General features: G+C 43.6%; 7 protein-coding genes across 7 annotated transcripts; 3 read left to right on the top strand and 4 right to left on the bottom strand.

Annotated features, from left to right (window-relative positions):
* Window positions 1–266: 266 nt before the first annotated feature.
* V865_005246 (uncharacterized protein) lies at window positions 267–1,200 on the bottom strand (the record flags this gene model as incomplete). The annotated part of the gene is made up of 3 exons (XM_066229019.1): window positions 267–319; window positions 599–880; window positions 1,002–1,200. 3 exons carry the CDS (start codon window positions 1,198–1,200, stop codon window positions 267–269), a joined length of 534 nt encoding a protein of 177 aa, XP_066085116.1.
* An 816-nt stretch (window positions 1,201–2,016) lies between these two features.
* Window positions 2,017–3,995, top strand: V865_005245 (uncharacterized protein; the record flags this gene model as incomplete). The annotated part of the gene is made up of 11 exons (XM_066229018.1): window positions 2,017–2,083; window positions 2,143–2,223; window positions 2,301–2,456; window positions 2,583–2,655; window positions 2,727–2,823; window positions 2,910–3,066; window positions 3,146–3,289; window positions 3,369–3,542; window positions 3,600–3,688; window positions 3,758–3,901; window positions 3,963–3,995. The coding sequence occupies 11 exons, from the start codon at window positions 2,017–2,019 to the stop codon at window positions 3,993–3,995; spliced, it is 1,215 nt and encodes a 404-aa protein (XP_066085115.1).
* A 686-nt stretch (window positions 3,996–4,681) lies between these two features.
* V865_005244 (uncharacterized protein) lies at window positions 4,682–6,813 on the top strand (the record flags this gene model as incomplete). Its single annotated transcript, XM_066229017.1, has 11 exons — window positions 4,682–4,748; window positions 4,821–4,901; window positions 4,977–5,132; window positions 5,220–5,292; window positions 5,397–5,493; window positions 5,568–5,724; window positions 5,807–5,950; window positions 6,023–6,196; window positions 6,270–6,358; window positions 6,512–6,655; window positions 6,778–6,813. 11 exons carry the CDS (start codon window positions 4,682–4,684, stop codon window positions 6,811–6,813), a joined length of 1,218 nt encoding a protein of 405 aa, XP_066085114.1.
* Window positions 6,814–7,194: 381 nt separating this feature from the next.
* V865_005243 (uncharacterized protein) lies at window positions 7,195–10,830 on the bottom strand (the record flags this gene model as incomplete). The annotated part of the gene is made up of 10 exons (XM_066229016.1): window positions 7,195–7,485; window positions 7,560–7,844; window positions 7,922–8,197; window positions 8,278–8,371; window positions 8,427–8,542; window positions 8,610–9,400; window positions 9,473–9,544; window positions 9,602–10,434; window positions 10,499–10,631; window positions 10,725–10,830. 10 exons carry the CDS (start codon window positions 10,828–10,830, stop codon window positions 7,195–7,197), a joined length of 2,997 nt encoding a protein of 998 aa, XP_066085113.1.
* Window positions 10,831–11,304: 474 nt separating this feature from the next.
* On the bottom strand, window positions 11,305–13,684 carry V865_005242 (uncharacterized protein; the record flags this gene model as incomplete). The annotated part of the gene is made up of 13 exons (XM_066229015.1): window positions 11,305–11,489; window positions 11,595–11,710; window positions 11,786–11,967; window positions 12,043–12,147; window positions 12,266–12,379; window positions 12,443–12,463; window positions 12,529–12,586; window positions 12,681–12,844; window positions 12,940–13,014; window positions 13,132–13,230; window positions 13,310–13,317; window positions 13,491–13,567; window positions 13,632–13,684. 13 exons carry the CDS (start codon window positions 13,682–13,684, stop codon window positions 11,305–11,307), a joined length of 1,257 nt encoding a protein of 418 aa, XP_066085112.1.
* Window positions 13,685–14,267: 583 nt separating this feature from the next.
* On the bottom strand, window positions 14,268–18,189 carry V865_005241 (uncharacterized protein; the record flags this gene model as incomplete). Its single annotated transcript, XM_066229014.1, has 18 exons — window positions 14,268–14,349; window positions 14,451–14,506; window positions 14,610–14,663; window positions 14,767–14,877; window positions 14,975–15,050; window positions 15,148–15,269; window positions 15,367–15,469; window positions 15,539–15,574; window positions 15,628–15,650; window positions 15,731–15,863; window positions 16,094–16,346; window positions 16,491–16,754; window positions 16,866–17,116; window positions 17,247–17,557; window positions 17,663–17,756; window positions 17,830–17,915; window positions 17,976–18,070; window positions 18,138–18,189. 18 exons carry the CDS (start codon window positions 18,187–18,189, stop codon window positions 14,268–14,270), a joined length of 2,202 nt encoding a protein of 733 aa, XP_066085111.1.
* A 514-nt stretch (window positions 18,190–18,703) lies between these two features.
* V865_005240 (uncharacterized protein) lies at window positions 18,704–23,922 on the top strand (the record flags this gene model as incomplete). The annotated part of the gene is made up of 13 exons (XM_066229013.1): window positions 18,704–19,607; window positions 19,674–19,862; window positions 19,933–20,093; window positions 20,160–20,259; window positions 20,323–20,534; window positions 20,590–20,664; window positions 20,725–20,910; window positions 20,981–21,211; window positions 21,284–21,394; window positions 21,461–21,568; window positions 21,642–21,770; window positions 21,858–23,453; window positions 23,521–23,922. 13 exons carry the CDS (start codon window positions 18,704–18,706, stop codon window positions 23,920–23,922), a joined length of 4,404 nt encoding a protein of 1,467 aa, XP_066085110.1.
* Window positions 23,923–24,843: the final 921 nt, after the last annotated feature.

Below are 24,843 nucleotides of genomic sequence, written 5' to 3'. Positions count from 1 at the left end.
GTGACAGCATTATGAGGTCACAGAATGATCAGCAAATCCCAAACATTGGTTGAACCGAGACATGGATGGCATTTTAGCGTGAAGGTGAAGTTAACTGTCTGTACCAAGAACAATTTGTCGAGCTTCCTTTCGATATCCAGCATAACGAGATCAGAAAGGAGGTTGAGATGATGCGATCCGATCAGGAAAGAATAATGCATTACAATGGATTCCCAGATCTGATTGAGATCTCAGAACGTAAGGATGTATCTATCGATAGGTGTTATCTATTTGGTGTGGTGGATTCTAAGCTTGCCGGGGACGTGGACGTAGTTGTTGGCTGAAAGAAAGACAAGTATGTTAGCGATCACTTCACGCGAATGTTACGAGGTAGCCAATTATCCATTGATGCAGCTACACTCCGGTACCAGTTTGTCGATCGAACCTCGGCCTCCATGCGTCCAAGTGATGAAGCTCCAGGATATCACCATCAGATGCTCCCAGCACTCTACCTAATAAATCTTTTTCTAATCTGGTCCGTCCGTTACCCATCGCACTTCCTCCTATCACACATCCAGTATTCTCCCCTCCAAAACACACACAACCACACATCACTCACCATAGTTCTTAGGAGGCACCACAACCTTCTTCGGCTCGTCAATCTTATATGGCCAACCTTGTTTCTCCGCATATCTGACAGCAGCTTCCTTTGATGGGAAAGCCAACGACGTTCCTTGCATGTAATCTGCTGATGCTGCCCAACCCATCAGGGGGTTCTCCCATCTACCGGCACCTTGTAACACGTCCCAATCCAATAACCATCTCTTTGTCTTTCCCTTGGCGGACTGCATGGTCGATTTGGTGGGTCGGTAAATTCGCACGGAACGATATTGCATCTCGGCTATAGTACACAAATGAGATAACAGTGTTGAGGTGAAAGTAAACGATGGGGGATAAGGAATAGTCAAAAATGGGGTCAGCTACCAGGATCTTATTGGCAACATATAAGATACATAACATACTGGGAGCTCCTGATACAGTTTCTACCTGGGGTAAACCTGCAAAATCGAATTCTGCAGCTGCATTCTGACCTGGCTGAGCAGTTGGGACGGGTGTGGTGAAAGCGTCAGGTTTGTTGAATACTGCACGGGAAGTATGTATCGATCTGATCGCAGCGAATGGTCGGGCTGATTGTTGGAGTAAGGAGCGTGATAATGACATGGTGTATGATTCCAGCTATATTTTGTGGTACTTCTGTATGCGAATCAAAATATCAATGATGACAATCTGTAATGGAAATGACGATGAGATAGGTAGAGAGCGATTGGAGGAGACACAAGAGACAACAGGAACATAAAAGTGCCACACCCATCGGAAGTTCGGTCAAAACGAATCATCCACGTAAATGGAAGGCATATATAAATATGCGACGGCTCCTCTCGATCACCTACGAGTAGGAGGATGAGAGAGGCTCGAGGTCGAAGGTAGTTGTGGTGATCATCATCAATTGTTATGTCCTCTGCCATGACTATGCAACCATCCCAAAGCGGATTGGATCTGGTTGCATCTCATCCGAGATGCTTTGATCACGAAACTGTCACTAACTTTTTCGGATAGATGAGTTTGCCGGTTCACAGACGCTGACTAGGTCCATGCCATGATCATCAAACTCGCGACCGTCATCGATCAAAGCACGGCTCTTAGTACACACCAACGCATGAAGCTGAAGACCACGTCGACCTTCCGTCTCACCGTGCCTTCCTTCCCCTACATGCCCATCCTCTCCTCCACCTCATCATACATTGTGCGCGAGAAGATACCTGCATTGCATCTCCAACGTTCCTCCCTCCACATCCCTCCACCTCTTCACCTCCACCCCTCAACTCGTCTCTCTTATCTACCTAGTCTATCAGACTGAGATATAGGCGATAAGCTATGCTTGAGCAGGTATATGAGTAACACCTCCTTATGGCATCATTCTGATGTTTCCCTCTAACAACAGATCATTTATCGAACCCCCAAGAGCAAAACAAAACGATGGTACGCACTCAACTTTTAGCATCTGCAAAAGACTATACCCCCTCTTCCGGGGAAGAAAGAAAAGGTAAGCTAGGACTCGTCCGAGATTCCCAGCTGATCGATGATACCTCGTTGTTTCGGTAGATTTCCCAGGTATATTCCCACCTGCCCCCGAACCACCTACTGAGTTGGGTAGATATCGCCTCCTATCTCCAACAGCAGGAGGTAAGTGATTCGAGTCGCACCAAAGTGGCAATAAGAGAGGCAGTCAACTAATGTTTGTATCAACTTACGTGATTCAGTTCGAGTATCGCCTCTGTGTCTTGGTGCGATGTCACTAGGAGATCAATGGCAAGGATTCATGGGTAGTTCATTGAACTACGAAGAATCCGCCAAGTTCTTGGATTATTTCTATGAGGCGGGAGGTAATTTCATTGATACTGCTAATTTCTATCAAGGTAGGTTGCTTATCTCGGCTCACGTACTTTCTCAGTTCCTGATTGTTCCATCATGGACTTCTACTGTAAAGGTGATACTGTAGCTGATACCTACGCTCCAATTCCGATACTGCTTCGGTTCCATAGATGAGCAATCCGAGATGATTGTTGGTGAATGGATGGAATCCAGAGGTATAAGAGATGAGATGGTTATTGCTACGTCAGTCATCATAACAATCCAATCCTACCGAAAAATCCGCTTTGTCGCTGATACCCTCATCTGGTTCATAGCAAATATACAACCTACAACCTCGATCGTAAGGAAGGTAGATTCAAGGGTATCGGAGCGAACTACGTTGGCAATGCTAAAAAATCCCTTCATCTAAACGTAAGTTGGTACAACCTCACAACCGAGCGATACTTTAGGTTGTTCGACATTGGACTGGTACTGAATGTTTCGCCTTTGTAATGTAGATTGAAGATTCATTGAAGAAGCTTCGTACCACCTACATCGACATTTTATACGTACATTGGTGGGATTACACCACCTCAATTCCAGAGGTGATGCAATCGCTCAATGACTTAGTGAGGGAGAGGAAAGTTCTGTATCTTGGTATTTCCGATTGTCCAGGTAAGTCAATCTCGGTACTATATCATATGACATTGTTCAAGAACGGAAAATGGAATACTGATACTTCACCATTAAACAGCATGGATCGTATCCGAAGCGAACTGTTATGCCCGTCAACATGGTCTCGCTCAATTCGTAGTCTATCAAGGATCTTGGAACCTCTCTAAAAGAGATATGGAAAGGGATATTATTCCAATGTGTCGTGCCAACGGAATGAGTGTCGGTAAGTTGGCCTCATCTTCCGCATAAAGCATATCAAATTTTTACACTCTATGTCGTGCACTGTACTGTACTGTATGTAGCACCCTATGCTGTACTTGGTCAAGGACGATTCAAAACTCTCGAAGAGAATGAGAAACGTCGAAAAGAAGGTAAATTCAGAGCTGGTATGGAACCGTCAGATAATGAAATTAAGATCTCTAAGGCCTTACAAGAGGTTGCTGAGGAGATTGGGGGCAATACCAAGTTGACTAGTGGTGAGGTTGTCATCTTTCACAGACTGAAAGTTTAGGCTAACTGAAGTCCTGCAATAGTTGCTCTGGCATGGGCAAGACAAACTATGGCTTATTGTTATCCGATTGTGGGGGGTACGAGTATCGATTATCTAAAATCAAACATTGATGTGAGAATATCTTGGTGCCCTATTTTCTCACACAAGCAATTTTAGACTGAGTTATGTATGGTGTATTAGGCTCTCAAAATTCAGCTCAGTCCCGAACAAATGAACAAGCTCAATAATGCCGCTCCGTTCGATTGGGGATTCCCATACACCGCCTTCGGCAAGGATCCGCACTATTTACCTGGTGGTGCTCCCAATAATGCATTACTCAACACTGTAAGTTGATGATATCTGATCTGTTATCTAGTGCTAATCTTCTCTTTACATGTATGTATAGGCCGCTCATTTCAAGTTTGTTGAGTATCCATAATAAAGATGGTTTGATGAGATAACGATGATACCGGGAGTCAGCCTGGTGGCTTTTTGACATTTGACATCCGATGTTGAACATCAGACCGAAGAATGTATCAGAGATGTTTTTGAATCATGAGCAATCTCCATATATGTGTTACAGGAGAAGCAGAGGACCGCATCATAGACAAACTGATTAAAGCCCTGTTGTCATACCAAGATTCTCCTTGCCAACAGCGATCTCACCTGCATCGGTGACTCGAGATCGCCCAAGCTTTCCCTGCGAATATCGTTCACAGACCATCGCTCGCTCGCAAAGCATAGGGGCATCCCAGCATATATGCTGATCATCAGTGTAGATTGCGCTACTCAACTCGTGCTGTTCTGTGGCATACTTTTCTTCAAAACCAGTCAGTATACAGACTCCTTGGGACCCTCCACATTCCTCCTCCACATCCTCCACTTTGCCCTCCACTCTTCACCGCCAATGACGATGACGATAACGATAACGACGAGAAACGTACATACAAAAGTACTCGGAGTGATGACGAAGTGTGCATAAGCTTAGAGAAGTACTACGTGGACAGCGGAGAACGTTATATGAATATATATATTTGCGACTGAGCTGTTGCTTCTACTCTCATCTTTCCACTTGATCAAATATTGTGCGATTCCCACTTTCAACACTAAAGCAAACGTACCAATATGCCTCAAATACCATTCACGATCTCCTCCAAAGACTACACGCCTTCATCAAGTGATGAGAGGAAAGGTGAGTCTTCCTCTTGCCCTCTCAATTGAACAATCGACAATTGGCAGAAAATTGATGTAATCTGTATTGTAGACTTCCTGGGTATCTTCCCACCTGCTCCTGAGCCAAAGACGGAATTGGGTCGATACAGGTTATTAGCCCCTACTGCCGGTGGTATGTCTACCATATAACATACCACACCTCTAAGCCAGCTGATAAGACTAACTTACGGTTGTGTTTCATATTCAGTCCGGGTATCACCCTTATGTCTCGGGGCAATGTCCATAGGAGATCAATGGAAGGGATTCATGGGTGGTGGATTAGATTATAATAAGTCTGAGGAGTTCCTTGATTACTTTTATAAAGCTGGGGGTAATTTCATTGATACTTCCAACAACTATCAAGGTGAGTCTTAAACAATAATACTAATTTTACATGATATATAGATATTCGGCGGAAAGTAAACTGAACAATGTGTTCTGATTTGTATAGACGAGCAATCTGAGATTATCATTGGTGAATGGATGGAGAAAAGAGGTATAAGGGATGAGATCGTGTTAGCTACGTGAGTCATGTCAATCTGGTTTTTTTCCCGAACATCTCTCATCTTTCATTTCGAACAGAAAATGTGCAGAATTACTGACCTGGTTTTTCTTGTGCATTTACCAGTAAATACACTACTTTCCCATTGGATCGTAAAGAAGGTAGATTCCAAGGTATCGGAGCCAACTATGTTGGTAATGCTAAGAAGAATTTACGATTGACTGTGAGTACCTTCCCAATCTATCATCCCTTCAGAGCTACGGACATTAATTTGGATTCATTCTGGCAATCTATCAGGTCGATTCCTCTTTGAAGAAGCTTCGAACGTCGTACATCGATATCCTCTATGTCCACTGGTGGGATTACTCGACCTCTATCCCTGAACTCATGCAGTCATTAAATGACCTGGTCAAATCAGGCAAAGTCTTGTATCTCGGTATATCTGATACTCCAGGTAAGTCCCTCCTCAACATCGACATCAACTTGCTATCCCAAGACCAGAAGCTAAACAAAGGTATATTATATCTCTAAATTAGCCTGGGTGGTATCTCAAGCGAACGAGTATGCGAGAAATCACGGATTATCTCAATTCGTCGTTTATCAAGGCGCTTGGAGTTTGGCTCAAAGGGATTTAGAAAGGGATATCATTCCTATGGCCAGAGCGAATGGAATGAGCATTGGTGAGTACAACAAGGCATCTCCCTCAAAAACAGAGAAGTAGCATAGTCGACTGAAGCATCGATGACTTCTAGCCCCCTGGAACGCTCTTGGAGGAGGTAAATTCAAGACTCCCCAGGAGATCGAAGAGCGAAAGAAAGCCGGTACCCTTCGAGCAGGCATGGAACCTACTCCTGAACAAGTCAAGGCTGCCGAGGCGCTGAAGGAGGTAGCAGACGAATTGGGCAGTGATGTCAAATTGCCTAACGGTAAGTTTTTCTGCAATGCAAGCTGCACCTGGCTGCTGGCTGGTGCTGATCTTCCTTGATATGTATCTTATAGTCGCTCTCGCATGGGTTAGACATGTAGTCACAGATTGTTATCCAATCATCGGAGGAACTAGTATCGAAAATTTGAAATCCAACATCGAAGTTAGTCTCGACTCTCTTTACTTTCAGTTCCAATCCAATTCATTCCTTGTAAAAATCACAATCCAACGTTGTTGTCCTTTCTTGTACGATATCTGACATCCTATATGATAATCATCATCGACTAACCACAATTATTGTTTAATTTCTATTTAGGCACTTAAGATCCAGTTGACACCGGAACAAGTCAATAAACTTACCAATGCGGTTCCATTCGATATTGGTTTCCCATATAACATGTTCGGTACAGATCCTCACTATTTACCAGGAGGTAAATCGAATAACGCTCTGATCAATACTGTGAGTATGATCGACCATCAGAATCCCAAAATTTCATCGATCATCATCCAATGCATACCCTTTCCCTTTGATACATAGACAGTATACTGATTTCAGAATATGTTATTCTATCTCAACACTAGGCCGCTCCTCTTAAATACAATAGCACGATCGCGTAAAGTGCTGCTAAATGTGAAAATGGGGATCTGCCGGTTGCAGACTGTGAAATGCAGGTTAGAAGTTTTCATATATCAAAAGAACAAGAAACAAAAACAGAGAAGTTCAGAATTGCAAATAGTCAATAGTCAATAGTAAATCATGTTTCAGAATCAGAAGAATTGAAAGTATGAAGTAAGGTTCAATGACGGATGAGTTTCAACATGAGAACCGGACAAAATGTACTCGTGTTCAAGATAGCACATCATATGATTCAGTATATTTCAGAAAATACAATATCAAGTTGCATATTCAAACACCTATACCAAAAGACACTAAACAGCAATATTCAATATAAATACTATATCCAATGAAATACCAATCAGTCAGATCGACAAAATCGATTAATCAGCCAACCTCCTGATTGTCCTTCTCTCTTTCTCTCCTACAACCTTCAGAATACCTTCATCCACCAGACCTCTGACCACTTCCGCGAATTCAGAATGATCTATCGGGACAGTCGATTGATTCTCTAGACCTTTGATGGCCGTAGACCATTTCAATCCCGTTCTACTACCTGATGAATCAACAAGGTTCAAAAGCTCTTTCTTCATATCCGATCGAGCCCTTCGGGTCGAGGATCCCGCACCGAGTGTCAAGAGATCAAGATCAATTTGACCTGTTAATGGATCGGTCTATTGCATTACCAGTAGTTGATTAGTATTTGGTGCCCTTGCAAGAACATGCTTGTGAGCAAAGATCCACTCACAGCACTCTCCCTTAAAGCAGATTTGATCAGTCTAACAGCTTCCACCACGTCACTGAGATCCACACTCTCGCTAAACCTCATCCTGGCATGTGCCTCGGAAAGTCGAATCATACTTTCAAGTTGTCTTGTAGTGGCTGTGATTCTCTTCTCTTGTGTACGCGAGTCTACTCCTGCCTTTCGCATCTCCACGTATGCTTGAACCAGCGCTGTCGAGGCATCTTCAGACAAGACGGGATGTACTTTGGCTCGAGCATAGGTGATGTATGCTGTGAGAGTATCAAGAGGCTACATTGCAATACACATCAACACATCAACAGGTCGTTCACCAAATCATCATGGGCCCTGTTGAACTAATCACTCACAATGATATCTTCCCCAGCCGTTTCAGGTCTATCCTCCAAATACAGTCCTACCAAATGCTTTGCCAATCTCCTATCGTTCAGTTCATCCACTCTATCCAAGACAAGATACAGTAGATCAAATCTCGAAATGAGAGTAGGTGGTAAGTCGATATTGGCTGGAATAGGTAATTTAGGGTCGTATCGAGAGTTGATAGGGTTAGCGGCTGCGAGAATGGAAGTTCGAGCGTTTAGAGTGGTGATGATTCCCGCTTTGGCTATAGAGACAGTTTGTTGTTCCTACATCACGCAGATAAGAGCAGGATGAGCTGATGGTTTTTTGAAGTCTCAATGAAGAAAAAACAGAAGCTGCAGCTCACCATGACCTCATGTAAGACACTTCGAGTAGCATCTGACATTTTATCGAATTCATCGATACAACATACACCACCATCGGAAAGTACCAAAGCGCCACTATAAATCAAGGTCAGCTCTGTCAACTGTCTTGAGTAATTATGTGCTAGCTTACCTTTCCAAGACCAGCTGCTTGGAATCAGGATCCCTGGTCACATACGCGGTCAAACCGACCGCTGAAGAACCTTTACCCGAAGTGTATACACCTCTAGGAGCGATCTTGTGAACGTACTACATATTTCAACGTGACACAAATCAGCTTGCTGCGGTCGTCATGGTCCATGAAGCTGATACTTACCTGTAAAATTTGAGATTTACTCGTACCGGGATCACCGACCATGAGCACATTGATATCACCTCTGTATCTCGGTCCACCTCCTCCACCACCTCTGGCGATGGATTTGTTCGTACCGCCGAACAATTGAAGTAAAATTCCTTTCTTGACATCTTCCAATTCATAAATCGAAGGTGCCATGGATCTAGCTAAGATCTCATATATCTCTGGATTATTCGATAATTCAATCAACTTCTGCTCCATTTCCGCTGAAGCGGTGAATGTAGGTTCATCTTCTTCGGCGTCATTATCTTGATCCATTATGTCTTTATCTTGTCTAGATAGGATCTCATCCTCATCATCTTCTCCGCCAACTCCTACTCCAGGTGGTTTACCTTCCCCACTTCTTGTGGAGGGATCATAACCCATTCTACCAGTGTTGGTTCTCTTGATGTGTACGACATCGAGATAAGTCTTGAAGAGCGATTTGATACTTCTCTGTCGGGGGTTGACTCTAACTGGTATAGATCGGAAGATACCAGTAATGATCACTCGATCACCAGGTTTGACCAAGTCGACCAGCTCATCATACGCACATAATGAGACAGTGTGAGGTGTCTGTCCATCGGGAACTGCATCGGGAGTTTCTTGAAGTCGAATGACTTGCTTGTCGGTGAACTCAGATCGATTATGAATGAGTGACATGGTTCCCTTAAGACTACACACATCTCGAGGACATCGTTCGGGTTCGTTGATTTTACCTCGGTCGATATCGGCTTGAACGGTATGTTGGCAGACCATGCAGCGGAAGAAGGCTGATTGATCGGGTGGAGATATCAGCTGAGTTCATGGTATGCAGGAGATAGCGTACAATCTAGCTAACTTACCAGTAGTCATATCAGGGATGACGGGAGTCGCTCTGATAACGAGACCCTTGACGGAGACCAATTTATCGGTATCTGTGATCGAGTAGCTCAGCTTAGAAATACGAGATTATCGAATGAACCATTACTCACCTCCAGGATTCAGATCTCTCATATTCACAGCCCTCTCCCCTCCAAACGGTCTAACCTTGAAAACCTTACTCTGAATCGTATTAGACTCGTCGGTGAGTAAATCCAAAGCCAACTTCTCTATCAAACCTTCCGAATACTTCTGTCTAGCTTGATCCAAGCTTTCCTCGGATAATTCAATCATCGTATCTCTAAGTACTTGATCCATGATGGGTACCACCTCTTGAGGGTAATTCATCAATTGATGATACAGTTTTTTCGTTGGTGGATAACTCAACAAGTTGATTGAATCTAAATTCAGATTCGTTTCTCCAGTCATTTGCATTCTCTTGAGGTAATTTTCATATAAGACCACTTCGGCTTTGGCAGTTGGTAAGTTATCGTATAGGGGCATAGAAGGTGGAATTATACCTCCTGATTCAGCGATGGTCTTGTTTAGGTTGGAGTTGTACAATGCTCTATATTTAGGTTTGAACCCTCTCAAGAAATCCCTAAAGAGATTCATAGATTCCTGTAGAGAGATAGTGGTTCCCCAGATATACTTGACCATACCATCTTCACCATCTGCGTCTTCCCCTCCAAAAGCGTTATCTTGAGAGGGACCGACGGCAGATAATGTAGGAGCGGATGAACCGTGTAACCTATTAGATGCTCTGGGAGTAGTAGGATCCCCATTGTCGCCGTCGATATCGATATCTGTGTTACCGGATGGAGATGATCCTCGGACGATCAGAGGTGTATTTTGGACGGTACGACGAGCGAGAGAGGGGGAGGAGAGTGGGAAAGAAGAGTGGATATCACCTCGACGTTGTCTACGAGGTGTCGAGCCGCCAGAACTGTACGGAATACATAGAAAGGATCAGTTGGTCGCTCGTCACATCATAGTAATACTTTACTCACGCAGGGAAGAATAGCGGGGTTTCACCCCTAATCCTCCTGAGACCATCTGAACTCGGAATGACATTTCCACTCCTACCAGATGCTGGTCTAGGCGACGAAGTAGGGAAATGAAGAGGTGAGGATGAGCCAGGGGCTGTAAGATGAACAGAGCATAATCAGTAAGAGTGTCACTGAGTCAATCTCGGCCAGCCCGTTCAGCAGATCAAGTGATGGAATGGTAACTCACGAGCATTCCCAGCGTTTCTCAATTGTGATGCTCTCGGTGTCCCAGCCACGGAGGAAGAAGGGAAGTTGAGCGGGGAGGATGATCTGGGTGGGTTTGGGGTTGACATGGTGGCTCTTGTGCTGAGTCTTGATCTCGCTCAGAGTAGAAGCAGTATGCTGAGCTAAGTTAGATGAGCTGTATGGGACAGGATATAGGATATAGGACGGTGAGAGATGGATGGACAGACGAGTGAGTATATGAGGGAATAAGGGAAATGTTCTCATCCAAAACGCGTAAAATGCAACGGGGAGAGAGACGAGACAGATGGCGCGACGCGTTGACCCCGTTTCAAGTGGGTTATTGCCACATCATGCATCCTAACATCACCGCCCATCGTGCACCCCTTTATCATCCACTGTCTCGAGGTATGAAGCAAAGCATCCTATGCATATGCATGTATATATATTCTGTCTGTACCTTTCTATCTCGTTCCTTAGCTAGATATATAATTACAAAGTTCATTCCTTCTCTCTTTGGTTTTCCCTCATCATTTCAATCGATTCTCATTCTCTATTCACATGTATCGTCTATCATCTGAACTTTAGAGTGACGACTTGGCTTGTAATTCACCTTTGACAGCTTTACTCAAGCTCTCAGCGAAATACTTGATGTTGTGCTCGTTCAGCCCGGCCATGGAGATTCGTCCATCTTTGGTCATGTAGATATGGGCGTGATCGGCGAGAGCTTGTACTTGCTCAGGTGAAATACCGGTGAATGAGAACATTCCTGTAACGATGGAGAGTAAATCGAAGATCAATTAGCCGTGATTTCAAAAGCATGAAAGAATAAGACCTCGACCGCTCGTCAGACCAATAGAGTAACGTTACTCACCAATCTGCGATTTGATATGTCCCCATTCCCCGGGAGTTTTCAGTTCGATCAAAAGATCATACAACTTGTCTCTCATTGAGATGATTCGATCGGCCATCTTCTTCACTTCGGTCAGCCTATTGCAGCAAAATCAGCGTCTGTCAAAACCTTCACTCTATTGTGCAATGCGATATCAGATACAATGTACTCACCATTGCTCGTACAACTCAGGTGTACCCAAGATAGTAGCCACCAACTGGGCACCGTGAACAGGTGGAGAAGAGTACAAGGGTCTAATCACTCTTTTCACTTGTGATAACACTCGCTCTTTCTCTTCGGTAGATGATACGATGATAGAGAAGGTCCCGGCTCTTTCAGCATATAAACCGAGGTTCTGCATTGTAAATAGAAACTGATCGGCTTTTATTCCACTTCTATCCATGAATTTGGAAAGGACGAGCCGACATACCTTAGCAAAAGATTGACAAAGGATAATCTGATGTCCTTGTTCAACAAAGTATCGTACGGCAAACGCGTCTCTGATGATATCTCCAGAGGCGAATCCTTGGTAAGCCTAGTAGCGAATGTATCAGTGATATTTCTTACAACGTAACTTATCGAATATCCGAGCGCGGGACATATATGAAACCGGAACGAGTTGCCCATCAGGTCATGTCAGAAACGTGACTCACCATATCGAACAAAGCCAAATGCTTCTTAGCCTTGATCAACTCGCTCAATTCTTTCCATTGTTCTTGAGTGGGATCGATACCGGTGGGGTTCTGGGCACAGGCATGGAGCAGTATCTAGCAGAGGGAACCCACCAATATCAGCTATAGCAGGGTTACAAAACATCATGGTTAGCTTACAATCGAACCTGAATCGGCGTTCTGTAACAGACCATAATTCATCAGCCAAGCTCATTCTGACATTGTGACTTATCTCCGCAACTCACCTTGATATCCTCTTTCATCCCGTTAAAATCGAGACCGACAGTTTTCTTGTCAAAGTACCTAAATGATGGGATACATATCAGTACGGAATTCCCGTTTCGCAAGATTGCCGTAAGATTGCATGATCCATTTGACATCAGATCCGTTTACTCACCTGTATCTTTGTACCTTTAATCCAACTCCCTCAGCTAAAGGCACATGATTCCCCCAAGTAGGATCGGGGAGGTATACGACTTTAGGCCCATTGTAGAATTGCGATAAAAATCCAGTAGCGATTCTCAAAGCACCTGTACCGGAGATAGATTGGGCTACGGCGATCTGGGAAAGTCAGATAGGAAATTATTTAGCAACGCACCAAAGGAAGAAAGGGATAGATGTATATATCTAAAGAGACATGAAAAAACAATACTCACTCGTCCCTCTTGGAGTGGTTTGGATTCTTTACCATAAGCCAACTCGGAAGCCAAAGTGATGAAATCGTTGGCGCCCTATTTTTCAGACCCAACAAAATCAGCTCGGTTCACGCGTACGAAGGAATCGTTAATGTGTTCATGGATATAATCAGAGAATATCAGATGGGATGAAGATGATCTAAGCATACTCACAGTAATAGGTAAATATTCTTTGTCCAATTTCTTTTGATGTAGAATATCTTCAGCTTTTAACACTGATTCCAATACGTAGGGTTTGCCATTCTCGTCTCGCTACATTCGTTCACGGCCATATCAATCAGCTGGTGTGATTCATTTGGAGATTACCACAGGATGAATGTATTGTACTCACGTAAGCACCTATATCGGAGTGATTGTAGTATGAAAGGAAGGTGGATAAGAAGGCGTATTGAGGTTATGACAAAGCGAAGATGATGATTATCGGTAATAGCAGTTGAATGATAATACAAACAGCTAATCAGCGTCATCCTCTCTAAGCAAACTATGGATCTTGGGATCAGAGAGTGACATACCAACACCGAGGTTGACTTTATTGGGATTAGTGTCCCTCTTGAAAGCGTCGGTCACACCCAAGATTGGATCGGGCGGACTACCAAGTCGTATGGACAGGTCAGTTCAATTGTTCGCCATTATAAAAACAAACCCTAGCTCACCCTTGAGGTACAGCTGACCAAAAGTTTGTAAAGTGAGTACCTAGTAAATCCATATTAGCTCATCATCATAAGAGAGAGGATGTGGATGATATCCGATCAATATCGTTGGTTAATGTACTCCACTCACTCATTGTTATGTATATCGTACTTTATATGGTCATATGATGATGATGATGAGGAGAAGAAGAAGAGATGAAGTGGGGACGAGGAGTGAATACGATAGATACCCTTCCTTGTCTTTGACTATCTCAACAACGGAGTTATACTCTGAATTCGAAAATGAAACGAATCGATTCGAAAACAACTCATGATACATAACACACGATCATCGCTTATCCCCGGATGCGGGGCAATTCGCTTCGTTACGTAAGTATACATTGATTCACCCGGTGGATTCACCTGTAGCAGAGGGGTTTACCGGGCGGACCACACGGAGATGAAGCCATTGAACAGTTATGCATCCTTCATGATGAGCTTATATCAATTTAAAGCAGAGAAGAAAGGAGAGACTCAAGCTCATACCCAAGACGGAAAAGAGATAAAAGATAAAACCATTAAAACTCTAATGTATCCTTCAATCTTCTATATTGTACCAGTAAACCAAACGAGCCCTACCCATACACGGATTTGAGACTTTTAAGTATCTTTAGTAGGTAATTCTCGGATTTCCTCTTCTACTATATCTTCTTCCAAAGATTTATCAAGATATTCACCATTCCTACATCAACCAACAACCAATTTATCAGTCCCATCCCGTACTCTATTCTTCATGGACTAAATTGTAACGGGATTTGTAATTTGTATAAGATAGAAACTCACTTGATACCTATACAGATCTTCTCTACAACTTCCGCAGCATAATCAAAGTCGTTCAACTAACACATGCAATGATATCAGTATAACAAGGTCTGTATCTTGAGAGACTGATGATCGTCTATCCCGTAAACATAATGGTAGGAAAGGGGAAACTGAACTCACATCATTCCATACCTGTGCAGAGAATCTAGCCCACCATTTCCCACCATGTCTGAACTATAATTCCAAGATAAAGTCAGTACAAGCACAATCTCTGGAGTATCAGGCACAATCCTCTCTTATTCAGGGTGTTCCAACGACATATGATGAGTAGACTCACAGCTGCCACAAAGGTATTACCTTCGAAGCATTTATCTTCAAAATACCTCAACTGCTTGAACTGATCTTCCAAATCTTTTGGATCGGGTATATGAGGCAATCTAACATTTACCTATTGTTATATACAAAATTAGTATCAGCCTCGATATATCTCTCACTTCACAGTCTAAGTCTATTTAGCCAAAGCCGAAATGAGTGAATGCACTTACCATCGCAGCTGTTAATTCTCCTTTGGGAGTATCCATCACTTCCGTGCCCCACTTCTTTCGTAATCTCTTACCTCCTCTACAAATCCATCATCAGCTTCCCCATTTTGAACTACCGATAACAAGGCAGAGCAGAATAGACAGGAGGGGTCAGATGCTTGGGAAAATACACTCACTGCACAGCAAGGGTATGGCAATACTGCATGATCCTCTTCTCCCCACCAATCGATTTACGGAACTCGATCGCATCGTTCACAGAGAAGAAGGGTGCCCAGTCGGTCGTACCGGTCCATTGGAACTATGAGATTCGGAAATCAGTCAACTCAGTTCTTCCACTTTCTTTTCGTACTGGATCATTCGTTAAGTGTCTAATTTGCTATCAAGAACACACTCACCTGTTCAACGAATTGCCATGGTCTATCAATACCCTTCGTAGGGTATCTGGTAGATTCATACCCTGCAGAAGTAGGGAAAGTCGATCGTATGAGGTATTGGTTTCTTCATTCCCAGTTACATACGATCAGCTTTGTTAGAGATCAAAAACAATATATCCAATCTTTAGCTTACCTTATAGGAACATACAGCACTGCACTTCCACGATGACTAGGATCCCATATCAGCTTGCTCCACACTTTACCAGTAATCGAGCAGCTCACCTGTGAAGCCATTTGTGACAATTCTACCGACAATCAACCAGCACCTTTATCAGCTCTTGCACTTCGAGAATCGTAAATATGAATGTTGAGCACTTCAACTCACAGATACCCAGAAATCACAATCTGATTTCTTAACATCCACCTCAACTTGTCCAATAGCGTGAGCAGCATCTACCACGCTCATCGCGCCGTACTTCTTACACAGTCTGACAATATCTTCCCAAGGGTAGATGACACTATGTTCCAGTGAAAGAGTCAGCTTCATTGTCGAGAATCCGGGAGATCAGGGGATTGTGATGGGAAGGTAATAGCGCGGATGACAATTATGTAGAGTGAAAGAGGACCGAGGAAGGAGCATATATAAATTTCAGAAGAATATGATAGTGTGATAACCCAAGAAGTTGTTTATCAGAAGAAGGATGAAGGGATCGACAGAACATGAATGGCGGCACGCAGGGACACTCACCCAGGATTACTGGCAATAGCATCAACGACCACCGCCCTAACTCTTCCATCCGCATTCACCCCAGTAGCCTTACTCAACCCCGTATAATTAGGTTTAGCAAGTTGGTTATATCTACTCAACACTTTTTCAGATTGTTCAATGATGTCTTTGTGAGAACAGGGGAAAACATCATCGATGATTTCGAGGCGGATTTGAGGGTTTTTGTCACATAGGCATTTCACCATTTGGCCTACTGCTCCGTAAGTTGACGAGTCTAGACGTGCATTGAATAGTGAGCTCAAAATCGTTATTGGAATGTTCAGGATAATGAATGGGAGTGATGACTCAATCGATTGTTCATCGATGAATTATACGATCTAACCTGAAGAATAGAGCCAAGTAACAGAGGATCACTCACAGATAACGATGATATCCCCTTCTTCCCAATTAAGATTCATCAAAACAGTATTGACCCCATGCGTAGTATTTGGAACGATGACAACTTCCTCGGTCCTAGCGCCAATCATCTCCGATACCTGTTCTCTAACCTTGTTTAAAATGGGTAACCAAGTCCTTCTCATGAATCGATCGGGGTTGGATTCGATTTGATCCGATAATTTACGCATTTTGTCAATTACGATTTTTGGTGGGGAGCCGTAAGAACCATGATTGAGATTTACATCTGATAGAACATCGCACATTTTACCATCAGCTTCTGGTCCCGTCCATTACATTTCCCTTGTATAGCCTCGCCAAGGTTTACTGGGTTATATTGGTGCACTTTATAACTCACAATCATCTGCAAATCGCCAGTATTTCCTCATGCCCCTCCCGAAGTCCGGGAACCCTTCAGCGGTCCTACCCAATAATTTGCATTCTTCTCCATCAGTAGTCAAGTCATCCGTTCCAACAGCTGACGAACTTCTCTCGTCGCCTGTGGAGCCAGGTTCGTCTTTGATAGCTTGTTGTCTCTCAACATCTGTGAAGTAGTCATCGGGCAGGTCTCTCCAGGAAGATTCTTTGGCTTTCATATAATCTTCGAAACTATTCCACACATCAGATGAGCATCACTGAAATGATCAGCAACGATAGTGTGATATCCAGCTTGCGGCGTATAATGACATGTTGTGGAGGATGATATGTACAGCCAGAAGAAAATCGAGTTATCACCCACCTCCAGATCCTAGGTTCCAGCTTGTCCAGATCCTCAGCCCAGATATAAGTCCAAGCTTCAGTCATACCCACATCCACACCACCTTCATTCTCTGCTCCCTCTTTACTATTCTCCACCTGTTTTAGATATTCCTCTTTGGCCTTTCCATCAGATTCTTTCGTACCATTGGATCTCAATGTATTGACTGTCTTCTCAGCTTCGAGGTTGTCAAGAGATACTCTCGAAGTAGGGTCGGATATTGCTTGGGCGAGTGAGGATGTGGCGGTGGGTGGACTAAGAGCTTGCACTGGGAGCTTGTCTCTGAGGTATTCCTGAGTACAACGAACACCATCATAACATATAAATGAAAAGGTCCTTCTTTTGTGATGGAGGTTTGGAACATGAGACGAAATCATGAAGATGTGACGAAGACTTACGATACCTTCGTAGATATCTAATAGGTTGACATCCTTGTATGTCAATCCTTTTACCAATGTACCTCTTACATTCACTTCTTCGGAGGTCAAGACACTGTCGAACAACAGTCAACAGTCAACTATCCATATCACCTATTGGACGACTTGGATTGATATGAGCGACTTACTCTCCCCTCGAAGCTAGGATATTCGTCTTTTCTCTATCGATTATAGCAGGGTATGATTCGCCTTTGACACAATGTCGAGTGTAGTTCTTGGGGGGGAACATCCAAGTCAACGATGAAGCCAAGGTAGACTCAGCTGTAAAACTTACGGGTAAGAGGGCATCTTGAAATGTCAAATCATCACATCTGTGTCCTAGGACCCTTGTAAGTACAGCTGGTACACATAGTGTTCCATAGAAGAAGACTGATCAAGGTAGGTGATCAGGATTTCGGTTTCATTCCTGGTCAAGGGATCGCAGGGGATCACTCACAGTCGTATCGCTGTTCCTTGAATTCGACAATGGTATCAGACTTGACTGCCATCTTGTTGTGTAGTGACGAGCAAGATAGGATGAAGAACAGTCAGGCTGATTGAATCGAGTACTTGTCATTGAATGTTATCTCTAGTCATCTTCCATCTTCTCTTTATCTTTTGTTCGAGTCAACAACAACACTTTGAGATCCAAGATCCTAGATATGATCCGGTTAGAAGCCGAGTTACCCCACGGGGGAATTCTCAGAAAACTGCAATAATCTCAAATTTGTGGTAGCCTCCTGGAAAAACTCCAGTCAACTGATTGGGACGCGTTTTGATGATGTTTTGACTTTTTGCCATGTCAATCACCATCACCATCACCATCATCATCATCATCATGAGAGTCCAGTGAACCAATCAATCGACATCCACTGGATCCATATATATGACAACATCAGCTTCATCTACTGCCTGCTACCTTACTTTACTCTTCTTATACTTACCACTCATACATCTTGTAACAGCTATAATACCAACCCATCTTGATATCACATCCACATCTTGGCCACCCGTCCACTCCCGATGTCAGACGATGATTTCGGTGATGATTCATTTCTCGTCGACGACTCATTCCTACGTGAGGTAGATCACATCACAGCCGCAGCATCAACTTCGGACCAGAACAAATCCAGAACCTTGAACAATGGATTTACCAGATCAGTATCCCTCTCGAATCCTCGTCAAGCGGCGGCTCTTTCAACATCAAAGGGTTGGACAGGTATTCAAAGAAGTACTTCCGGACCTAGCTCAAAGCCGTTACACAAAATCAACAGTACACCTATCATACCTTCCAGCTTGAATCAGAATCTTTCCCGAGGCAAATCAACTGTATCGTCAAAGAGGGAAGTACCAACTCAACCTTCTTCAGACGACTATGATATCATACCTCTCGAACCTGAATCCTTAGCTGCGTTAGATTCTCTTACTGCTCATCGCCCACAACCTCAACCCCAATCATCAGCATCTACATCTCATTCCCGAGCAAGTGTTACTTCTGCACCAGCCATACCTTCCTCTAGGATTGGTCTTGGTCGTATGAACGGTACGACCAACAGCAACCCTACGAGCTTTGGTAGGACGAATAGCAACAATTCTGCTTCCGGTCGCGCCAACACCATTAGTAATGGCAACAACTCGACTTCCTCTTTTGGACGAACGAATAGTAATGGATTCTTGCAGACGCATTTGAATTTCAGAAGAGAAAAGCAAGGAACCAAAGGGAAAGTATGGGATAGGACAGAGTTCGCAGAGACTGGAAGGAGGATCAGTACTGAGAAAGGCAAAAATAAGACCAACAATAACAAAGGCAAGGGAAAGAGAAAATCGAGAGATTGGGAAGATGACGAGGATGACGAAGAAGACTTGGAGGATGAGGATGAATGGAGTAGTGCTTTGGCTCCGTTACCAAAACCTTTGGTAGATATGAGTGAGTAATTTTGATCCATGATTTGTCGCATAGTGGAGCTGAGTTGAGGCTGCATCAATGATATAGATGCTCCATACGAACCACAGCGGCATCTACCCAATTCAGCCACCATCGGTACCTACATCTATCCCACTAATCGTTCGAAGAGAGAATATCAGTACGAAATCATCAGAGCATGTTTTAAAGATAATTGTCTGGTCGCTTTACCGACAGGCTTAGGTAAAACTTTCGTAGCTGGTGTCGTCATGTTGAACTGTAAGTACATCATCTTTCGATCATGACACCCATCATCGTCAAGTGAGCGCTAATAAGAATATATTATCAGTCTATCGATGGTTCCCAACCGGAAAGATTGTATTTCTTGCACCTACCAAACCGTTAGTAAATCAGCAGATTGAAGCTTGTCAGTTGTCCTGTGGGATACCAAGCAAAGATGCGGCTGTGATGACAGGCTCAAGTGTCAGTCAGAAAGAAAGGGCTCGATTGGTAGGTCAGCTGTCAGATACAGCAATACTCTTGAGCATGTGGTCAACCAGCTGACTTGTGCTTTAGTGGGAAGATAGAAGAGTGTTCTACTGTACACCTCAGACGCTAGATAATGACTTGAAGAAAGGCTCGGTAGATCCGAGAGATATTGTGTTAGCCGTATTCGGTAAGTCAACTTTTAGGTATACAATGTACGTGTAGTGAGCTAACAAATGATTCGAACGTGTAGATGAAGCGCACAAAGCCTCTGGGGGATATGCATACACCACCATCTTAGCTTATATAACAGCTCATCATCCCTATTTCCGAGTCTTGGCTCTCACGGCTACACCTGGAGCAGATGTACCCAGAGTTCAATCAGTAGTTGATGCGTTGCATATCTCAAGAATCGAGATTAGAGAAGCTGAAGCGCCTGAGATTAGAAAGTATATGAACGAGAAGGTTAGTTTATCCATTCGCGTGGAATCGGATAGCTAACTGTTTAATCACCACGCAGAGAACGGAGAAGCATGTTGTACCTATGGGAGATGTAATAGAAAATTTCAGAGATCGGTGGGCAGCATTGATGAGAGTGAGTTGGCTAAGATAAAAGCGTTCCACGATTCTGACTGATATCTTATGAACTGTATAGCCCAATGTAGCCAAATTGGTAGACAAAGATATCCTTACGGAGAGAGATTTAGATTGTAAACGATTGCGACCTTTTCGACTGACCGCCAAACGCATGGAGATTGGTAGGGACAGAAATTCGGGCCTGAAATGGGCTTTTGGAAGTTTGACAGCTTTGGAAAAGATGGCTAGAGCGATGGGTCATCTTGTAAGCTATCTTCTATCTCATGATTCCCCATGACAATAGCGCAGTGGCTGATGATTTTGGGATGGGACAGCTCGAATTCTCATTAGGAATGTTTCATACTACCCTCGTTGAGATCGCAGGAGGAACCGATGCCGCCGGGAAGAAAAGTAATAACAGAGGATCAGCAAATTCAATCAGAAACAATACGGAATTCCAGAAGTTACTTCGAGATGTCGAGGTGGAGATGAACATGATCAGGATTGGAAAAGATGGTAGGACAAAAGCTGATAAACATCCAAAGATGCAGAAGACGTTGGAGCTGGTGAGTATTCCTATCTTAGTCCGTTATTCGACATTTCGAGTTGACCAGCTGAGGCTCTGTGCTCTCATATAGCTGCTGGCTCATTTCACCCAGGCCGAGGAAGAAGAGAAAACCCTCGGTCAGAAGAACGACACGAGAGCTATGGTATTTTGTTCATTCAGGGAATGCGTATTGGATATTGTTGTGAGTTTGAATCGACAGCAGTCTTGTTCTGTAGATATGACTGACATTCCTTTGAACTACCCATAGGATATGCTCAATCAACATTCGGGTCTACTCAGAGCGACGAAATTTGTCGGTCAGTCTCAAGGCAAACAAGAGGAAGATAAAGGATTCAATCAGAAGGAGCAGAAAAAGGTAAGCCATTTTTGAAAATTATCTTCTTTGCATAAATGAATGTATGCTAAGCGGATTAACATCTGGAAATTAGACGATCAACGAATTCAAGGACGGAAAGTACAATATCCTTGTCTCCACTTCCATCGGTGAGGAAGGTTTGGATATCGGCGAAGTGGACTTTGTGGTCATTTATGATATGCCAAAACAGAGTATAAAGCTGGTGAGTGAGAGCGTTCTGGATATGAGATTTGAATCCACAACACAGCATATGTCTACGTGAAACTGACTGGTTTTATCGTCTGTACAGCTGCAACGAATTGGAAGAACCGGCCGAAAACGAGACGGTAAAGTACACGTACTCATGTCGGAGAACAGGGAAGATACAAATTGGGAGACCGCTCAGCAAACTCATCGAGATATCCAAGAAGAGATCTTACATTCAAGGAATCTAGAACTTTTCGAAGATGTAGAACCTCTGTTACCTGATGGGAAATTTCCTGAGTGTATCGAACAAGAAATGGAGATTGATCCTTGGGATCCTGACGATAAGAAATTTCAAAAGACTTTAGCTGAAGCCGAAAGATTGGTCAGAAAAGAAAAGGCCAAAAGAGATAAAGCTCTTTCGAGTGAGCGCAAGACTACCAAGGGTCAGGGAAAGGGAAAGGGGAGGGGACATGAAGTACCCGATGGTGCCGAGGGATTTAAGAGTGTAGCGGATCTACTTAGAGATGCGGGTAAACTATCTTCCGCTAAGAAGAAGAAGGGCAGACAGGTTGAATATGATTCAGAGGAAGAAGAGGACGAAGAGGATACTTCGACGAAGAAAAGGCAAAATCCCAAGAAGAGAGGCAGACCCTCACCAGTTCAATCGGAGTCTGCAAACAGCGAGGAACAAGATCTTGATTCGCTGTTCGCTCAGACCGGATCTAAGAAGGTAAGCTTAGGATCCAAACCAAAAAAGGTCACGAAACGATCTAGGAAAGCTGCTGAGGAGGAAAGCAATAAATTCATATCTTCCATCAAGAATAAGGGTGCTTCTTTAGCGGACATCGACCTTAATGCTGATTCCGACGCGGAGCCAGCATCCGAATCCGAGATTATACCGAAGATGCATAGTCAATTGTCCAAGTCGAAATCGATGAAAAGGAAGAAAGAGGAGAAAGAAGAAATCGATAGAAAGGCTGAACAAGCTGAGAAAGATAAATCCGCTTTGGATTTCTTTAATACAGTCGGACCGATTAGGAAGGGTATGACTAGATCGCCTACACCGACTACCCCCACTCCACCTTCCTCGCCTCCCCCTCAACCACAACCTCATAATCCAATATCGCCCGTGAATCACGTACTGTCTTCTCCGGAAGTTACTAAGCACCCTACGGTTGTAGGACAGAAACTCTCACCTCGTACAGCAGCAGCGGTTGGGTTCAGTCAAATTGCTCCCGTAGATTTGTGGGACGGTGACCTTGATATGGACCTAGATGAAGACTTGATCTCACCGGTACTTCGTAAGACACCCCAAAGTGGAAGTATGTTACCTCCGCCGCTCCCATCGACCGTATCAAAGCATACCAGCTCGCCTCTATATATCAATTACAATGGGGTAGGAGGTTCAAGTACGCCTCTCCCGCTCACACAGCCAGTCAGGAGACTAGGATTGGGTAGACCAAGACCAAAAACCAATAATGTCGTGTTATCGTCAGGATCAAAAGATTCACCAATTGCCAGGCCGGCTGTAGGGAGAAGGATGATTCAGAGTAGCGAGCCTGATTCACCGGTCGTAAGTAGACAGCAGGTCGTGTTGGAAAGCAGTTCGCCGGTGGTTGAACGTCGAAGGGAAAGAAGGGCAAGGGATACTGGAAGGGACAAGAAGAAGAAGAAAAACAAAGGTCCAATTGGAGATTATGTGAGTGTCTGATCGTTATGGATTCAACCGTCCAAGAATAAACATGCTGATGATGTTATTATCATAGATGGATATGGACGCCGTTCTATCGGGCTCTGATTCAGGCGACAGTTCTGAACATTCCGATTCGTCCGTCGCTTCATCGTCAGATCTGAAGTTCGCAGGTAACTTCCAACCTACCCAGGCACCAAGGGGTTACAACCAACAGGCCATCTACCTCGCTGGACTAGGTACCCAAGCTAGAGGACATGGACTGAATTTCAGAAGGGATCTTGGAGATGCGAACAAAGATTTCTTGGCGAAAGCTAGAAAAGCAGTGTATATCACTGATGATGAGGATGATGAGGAGGAAGGCTTGAGATTACGTGGAAGTCGAGGAACAACAAGAGGAAGAAGAGAGCAGGCAAGTAGTGAGAATGAATATGAGCTAGGAAGTTTCGTGGTTGATGATGATGATGATGAACTATAGTTTATAATTTACGATCTATGATTTTTCCTGTTGTCAATTACAATATTTAAGAATATTTATGATTTTATGATTGGTATACCTTGCTGTATCATATCCTTCTTGTCTTTTTTATTTTGTTGATGTTAAGTCACCAAGCGCTTAGATTTTGTTGTATGTAGCTGGGCTTGTTGTGGAATGTTATATGTACATTCTCATATTTATGCTATGTATCTGTAAAATGGCACCTGTTCATGATAATTCTACTTTCGAGATACTGTAAACACCCAACCAAGTCAAGTCGTTGAGCTGGAATGGATATACTGTGACTCCTATCCTCTGGTTGTTAGGTAAGGTCAGTAATAGTATCAATGAAAAATCTGTTACGATACAGGATCTTAGTAGAAGACGAAAGGAAAAGTTCAAAATAAATCGTCGACTTGATGAGACGTAATTCTGATGTATCTCCGATCTTACCCTACCGGTACCTATACTTACTGTATCTTCCTCATGAGATGTATTTCGGTTTTCGGTCATCCCTGGAAGGATCACATCGGAATTGACTTGACAAATTCTGATCGAGACCAATCTCCTCAAAGATGTGATTTGTGAGACCTGAAATGTAAACGTTCCTTCGCACAGATTCTGTTGCACCCCTTCTTTAATTAAGATAGAAGAGAGCATTGGTCGTCTTGGAACATCCAGACAGAATGGCATGACGTCGAGGAAAGATCAGTGCGGGCTGTAAATGTACTGGACTGTAAAGATGGCTGGAATGTGCAAGGGAAGGAAGGGTAAAGGGTGATCCATCTGTCACATATCGTGCGATGATGTGAATGGGGTGGTATAACTGAAGTACCCTGGTGCTTGTCGTACAAGACACGTCGAGATCCTTACTGATCCGTTAACATATAAAGAGGTCTCGCTAATGTTATACGAACACTT

Source organism: Kwoniella europaea, chromosome 1 (assembly GCF_036810445.1).
Source record: "Kwoniella europaea PYCC6329 chromosome 1, complete sequence".
Taxonomy (NCBI): domain Eukaryota; kingdom Fungi; phylum Basidiomycota; class Tremellomycetes; order Tremellales; family Cryptococcaceae; genus Kwoniella; species Kwoniella europaea.
Note: the sequence above shows the minus strand (reverse complement) of the source record. Positions and strands in the feature narration are given on the sequence as shown.